The sequence below is a fragment of the Bufo gargarizans genome, chromosome 2, assembly GCF_014858855.1.
Source record: "Bufo gargarizans isolate SCDJY-AF-19 chromosome 2, ASM1485885v1, whole genome shotgun sequence".
Classification (NCBI taxonomy): Eukaryota; Metazoa; Chordata; class Amphibia; order Anura; family Bufonidae; genus Bufo; species Bufo gargarizans.
The window spans coordinates 280,238,468-280,244,467 of NC_058081.1; the positions used below are offsets into that span (position 1 = coordinate 280,238,468).

General features: G+C 39.5%; 1 protein-coding gene across 1 annotated transcript in view; it reads left to right on the forward strand.

Annotated features, from left to right (window-relative positions):
* The window catches only part of TMEM168 (transmembrane protein 168), a 35,510-nt gene that overhangs the window by 22,552 nt on the left and 6,958 nt on the right, over positions 1 to 6,000 (forward strand). Inside the window, exon 4 of the mRNA XM_044280317.1 lies at positions 4,113 to 4,387. Coding sequence (XP_044136252.1) covers positions 4,113 to 4,387 — 275 coding nt within the window. The remainder of the gene's footprint in view (positions 1 to 4,112; positions 4,388 to 6,000) is intronic.

Consider the following 6,000-nt stretch of genomic DNA (forward strand, 5'->3'; position numbering starts at 1 on the left):
AATATCGCTATTTTTTTCAGGGGGCTAAGTTTTTTTTTTTACAAAGGGTGATGGAGTGGGCAAGCTTTTGGCTAATAATAATTAAAAATCAACAAAAAAAATTAATTGGATAGGTGCAATACAGAATAATAGAGGACAAACTGTAAAAACCCCGGAACAGATCAGTAATGTATTTACCGTATACTATCAAGAATTGTATAAATCAAAAATTCTGTACAAAAAGGAGGAATTGTCAATATCTAAATAATATTTGCTTCAGGAAGCTTACTGAAGCTCAGAAAAAAATCAATTAGAGGAGAATATACAATTGGAAGAATTAGTGAGAGCTTTGAATTCAACTAGAGATAAAAAGGCTCCGGGGAGAGCTGGGTTACCATTTGAGGTATATAAGGAATTTAGTCAAATACTTCTCCCAGAATTAATGGAGACCCTGATTGAGGTCAAGAGGTCAAAAAAGTGTCCTGACTCAATGGAGGAAGCTATCGTTCCGATCCCAAAAGCTGAAAAAGATTGATTAAAACCAGAGTCTTTATAGACGTATCTCATTGTTTAACACAGATATTCAGTTATTAGCTAGGGTATTAGCAGATAGGTTAACAAAAGTAATAAAAACAATAATAAATGAAGATCAAACAGGGTTTATTTCTGGGCGATTGATATATTCTAATATCAGAAGAGTATTTATGAACATAGAGGGAAATTAAGATAAAAATAGCAAAAATTGGATATTGTCACTGGAGGCAACTAAAGCATTTGAGTGGGAATATCTGTGGGAGGTTGTTAAATGTTTTGGTTTTGGGTATTCTTTTATAAGTTGGATTAAATAGATTTATTCACACCCTAGAGCGAGGCTGTGGATGGGGTGATGTCCCTGCCCTTTGCTGTCTTTAGGGGCACTAGACAGGGATGTCCCCTATCCCCTCTGCTCTTCGCAATTGCAATAGAGCCACTAGCGATAATTATTAGAGAGAATGAAGATATAAAGGGTTTTCAATATGGTAATGTAAGGGAGAAAATGATGTTGTATCCGGAGGATATTTTATTGTTTTTGGGTGACGCGGATTTTGAGTTGGATAAATTTGATGGGTATAATTGAACATTTTTAATATTATTCAGGATTGAAAATAAATTGGGGAAAGCCATATTGGATGTTACTAGGAGAGGGAGAAGGGGAGAGTTATTTTGACATACACGTCATGAATAGGGAGAGTAGTTACCATTGTCAATAATGGGTTGAATTAACTTAATAAAGATGGTCTTTCTTCCTAAGATTCTTTATGTACTTCAGTGTGCTCCAGTGTGGTTGCCAGCTAGGGTTTTAGTATTAGGCCCCTTTCACACGGGCGAGTATTCCGCGCGGATGCGATGCGTGAGTTGAACGCATTGCACCCGCACTGAATCCCGACCCATTCATTTCTATGGGGCTGTTCACATGAGCGGTGATTTTCATGCATCACTTATGCGTTGCGTTAAAATCGCAGCATGCTCTATTTTGTGCGTTTTTCACGTAACGCAGGCCCCATAGAAATGAATTGGGTTGCGTGAAAATCGCAAGCAAGTGCTGATGCGATGCGATTTTTCATGCACGGTTGCTAGGAGACGATCGGGATGGAGACCCGATAATTATTATTTTGGTTATAAGGGAAAATAATAGCATTCTGAATACAGAATGCATAGTAAAATAGCGCTGGAGGAGTTAAAAAAAAAAAAATAATAATAATAATTTAACTCGCCTTAGTCCACTTGATCGCGAAGCCGGCATCTCCTTCTGTCTTGAGCTTAGCTGGAGGAACAGGACCTGTGGTGACGTCACTCCGGTCATCACATGATCCATCACCATGGTAAAAGATCATGTGATGATGACCGGAGTGACGTCACCACAGGTCCTGTTCCTCCAAACAGCACAGAAGACAGACAGAAGGAGATGCTGGGTGCGCGATCAAGTGGATTAAGGTGAGTTAAAAAAAAAAATGTAACCCCTCCAGCGCTATTTTACTATGCATTCTGTATTCAGAATGCTATTATTTTCCCTTATAACCATGTTATAAGGGAAAATAATACAATCTACAGAACACCAATCCCAAGCCCGAACTTCTGTGAAGTTCTCACGCGTGTGGAAAACGCATTACAATGTTTTGCACCCGCGCGGAAAAATCGCCCGTGTTCCCGCAACGCACCCGCACATTTTCCCGCAACGCCCGTGTGAAAGAGGCCTTAGGGATCGGCTGATGAGGGAATTTATTTGGAAGGGAGGTACTCCTAGGATAAGAAAATAAATTTAGAAGTTTTCCGTTAAAGAGGGGGGAATTACACTTCCAAATTGATATTTGTATTTTCTGATCGCACAATTTGGGTATATGAGTGGGGGTATATAACACCTATACTGAGTTGGCATTTAAAGAAAATGGGGTTAAGGCTGGGTTCACACCTGAGCGTTTTACAGTCCAGTTCTTGGTAATATTACTGTTGTGCCATATTTTCTCCACTTGATGATGACTGTCTTCACTGTGTTCCATGGTATATCTAATGCCTTGGAAATTCTTTTGTACCCTTCTCCTGACTGATACCTTTTAACAATGAGATCCCTCTGATACTTTGGAAGCTCTCTGTGAACCATGGCTTTTGCTGTGGGATGCGACTAAGAAAATTTCAGGAAAGACCAACTAGAGCAGCTGAACTTTATTTGGGGTTGATCAGAGGCACTTTAAATGATGGCAGATGTATGCTGACTCCTATTAAACATGATGTTTAATGTGATTGCTTAATTCTGAACACGGCTACATCCCCAGTTATAAGAGGGTGTGCACACTTATGCAACCACATGATTTTATTTAGTTTTCTTCCCTCCACCTAAAAGATTTCAGTTTGATTTTCAATTGAGTGGTACAGTTCATAGGTCACATTAAAGGTGGAAAAAGTTCTGAAATGATTTATCTTTGTCTCATTTTTTTTACAGGACAGAAACCTGACATTTTAACAGGGGTGTGTAGACTTTATATATCCACTGTATGTTAAAATATTTTGAAACACTGAGAAAATAATTTGGGATTTCTAATAAAGAGTTTTTTTTTATATTTGCAATTGAGGGATGCAAGTAACTCATCATCGGTAGATATAAAAAGGCCCCCATGGAAAATATTAATCAATTGGTAGTATTTTGAGAAAATGCTAATTATTGCTAAAGATTAAACAAAGTAGTAAAATAGTAGCTAAAGAGAAATGGAGGAAAGATATTGATGGGTTATCGGATGAGCAGTGGAAGGATGTATTGAGGAATAGACCTTTTTGGTCTCATTGAGCGCCTCACATGGGGTCTCTCAATTTATTTTTATTTTTTATTCGTAGGAGATATCGTTCGCTTTACTAATTTAAAAAATAGGGTTGAAATCCACAGATGAATGCTTTAGATGTGGAATGGAACGAGCAGGCCTATTTCACTTAGTTTGGAGATGTCCAAAACTGTTCCATTACTGGTCTGAGATAGCGGATAATGTTAAAACAATTATGGGAGTACAAGTGGAGGAAGATCCAGTGGCCTGTATATTAGGTGGTACTATACATTTGCGGGTCTCTAAAATCAATAAACAGGTACTCTGTAAACTGCTGTTTCAAGCAAGACTTCTCATTGGAAAAAAAAAAGGAAATTATTGGAAAATTATTCTAAAAAGACCTACCGTCTGCGATAGAATGGAAGAGGTCGGTGGATAATATGATAACAACAGAGAGGATAATATATTATAATAGGGGAATGAAGGATTGGTTCTCCAAACTTTGGAACCGATGGTTGAATAACTATATATTTATTTTTATTTATTTTTTCTTCTCTCTTAGGGGGGTGATGGGTGGGGGAGGTTTTAGGTAAAAAAAAAAAAATAGACCAAAAAATGTAATTTTGTTTTCTGTGTATATATTTTTTATTTTTTTATTTTTCCATGATGTGTTTTGTAAATGCATAAAAAGTAAGTAGTAAAAAAAATGGTATTTGAGGAAAGTGATATAACAGTGATATCTGTTTGGGGTGGGGGGATTCATTTATGTTAGTGGCACAACCTATTTAACATGAACTCCAATCTCATAATCTCATTTTTTAATTTTTTTATTCTCTAAATCAGCCCTAATGGACAACCTATGTTACTTCCACCTGAACATGTGCAGGAGCTTAACCTGAGATCCACCGGAATGCTGAATGCTATTCAGAGGTTCTTTGCTTCCCACATGATAGAGACCTATGGATGTGACTACTCTACAAGTGGGCTTACATTTGACACCATACAGACAAAATTAAAGTCATTCCTGGAGCTAAGAACAGCGGATGGGCCCAGGCATGATACCTACATAATATATTATAGTGGACACTCCCACAGCACTGGAGAGTGGGCTTTAGCAGGTAGGTTTTAAGAAGTCTGTAACAAGGATAATGTGCGTATATTATGAGCTGTGACGTGTAGCTGTCAGGAGCATGCACAAAAACACATATTACACACAAGATCTCATTTCTTTCTGTTCAGTAAATCAGCACATACTTTAAACCTGTCACATTTAAAATTAAGCAGGAGGAGCTGCTTAGGAGCCATGTGGATAGTGCTTCTCGGTGATAGACAGCTGCCTCTGTATGGAGAAGACTTCCCACATGACTCCTAAGCATAGACTGAACCGAGATTTAAATAGGACCTTTCATGCAATTTTTATTAAGGGAGATATATACCTGTACTTGCGGGGTACCCCCCTGATGCTGCCACCCTGCTTGATTTTTTTTTTTTTTTTTAAATATGCCTCCTATGCCCCGCCGGATTTCTCCCACTCAGTATGCTAATACTGAGAATCGGAGCAACGAGGAGGAGACTTTCTCTGTCGGCGTCTCCTGGCTGTAGCGCTGTCCAATCGCAGCGGAGAGCGTCACAGGCAGGGAGAAAAAAATATCACATTCTCCCTGGCTGTGACGCTCTCCTCTGTGATTGGACAGCGCTACAGCCAGGGGAGAAGGAGAAGCCCACGGTATTAGCATGCTGAGTGGCAGATATCCGACGCGGCATAGGAGGCATATTAAAAAAAATCAAGCAGGGTGGCAGCATCAGCGGGGGGTACCCTGCAAGTACAGGTATATATCTCCCTTAATAAAATCGCATGAAAGGTCCTCTTTAAAGCAGGTTGCCCCATAATTTAATGTAAGATTTTTTATTTTTACATCATATAGTACATGATAATCTCTAGCAAAGCTAGAACTAGTCCTGTACCTCACATGGATCGAGATATCTCCCCATTCATTGCCCAATTTGCTCTGCTAGATTAATTTCACGTTGGCAGGTTAGGCGTGTATTTCTTAGGCTACTTTCACACTGGCGTTTTGGTTTCCGTTTCTGAGATCCGTTCAGGGCTCTCACAAGCGTCCAAAACGGGTCAGTTTTGCCCGAATGCATTCTGAATAGAAAAGGATCCGCTCCGAATGCATCAGTTTGCCTCAGTTCAGTCTCCATTCCACTTGCAGCGTTTTGGTGTCCGTCTGACGAAACTGAGCCAAACTGATCCGTTCTGACACACAATGTAAGTCCATGGGGTCGGATCTGTTTTCTATGACACAATCTGGCACAATAGAAAACTGATCCGTCCTCCATTGACTTTCAATGATGTTCAAGACGCATCTGTCTTGCCTATGTTACAGATAATACAAGCTGATCCGTTCTGAATGCGGTTGTATTATCTGAACGGATCCGTCTGTGCAGATCCATAACGGATCCGCACCAAACGCGAGTGTGAAAGTAGCCTAAGGGGGCATGTTCTAGGGGGCAGTTCCCTGTAACTGTCACACCTTCTAACAGAAAATAAGGCTGGTGGCAGTTGAAGGACAGATCTGAAAATTTGTGACCACCTCAGCGACAAATAAGGAAAAGGACAAACAGCAGGTGGCACTATGCAGATACTTTATTGAATATATATAGTGGCTATACTAAAAGTATTAATTACCAGGTGCTGGTTTGAAAAATGTAGAAATGTAGAATATTT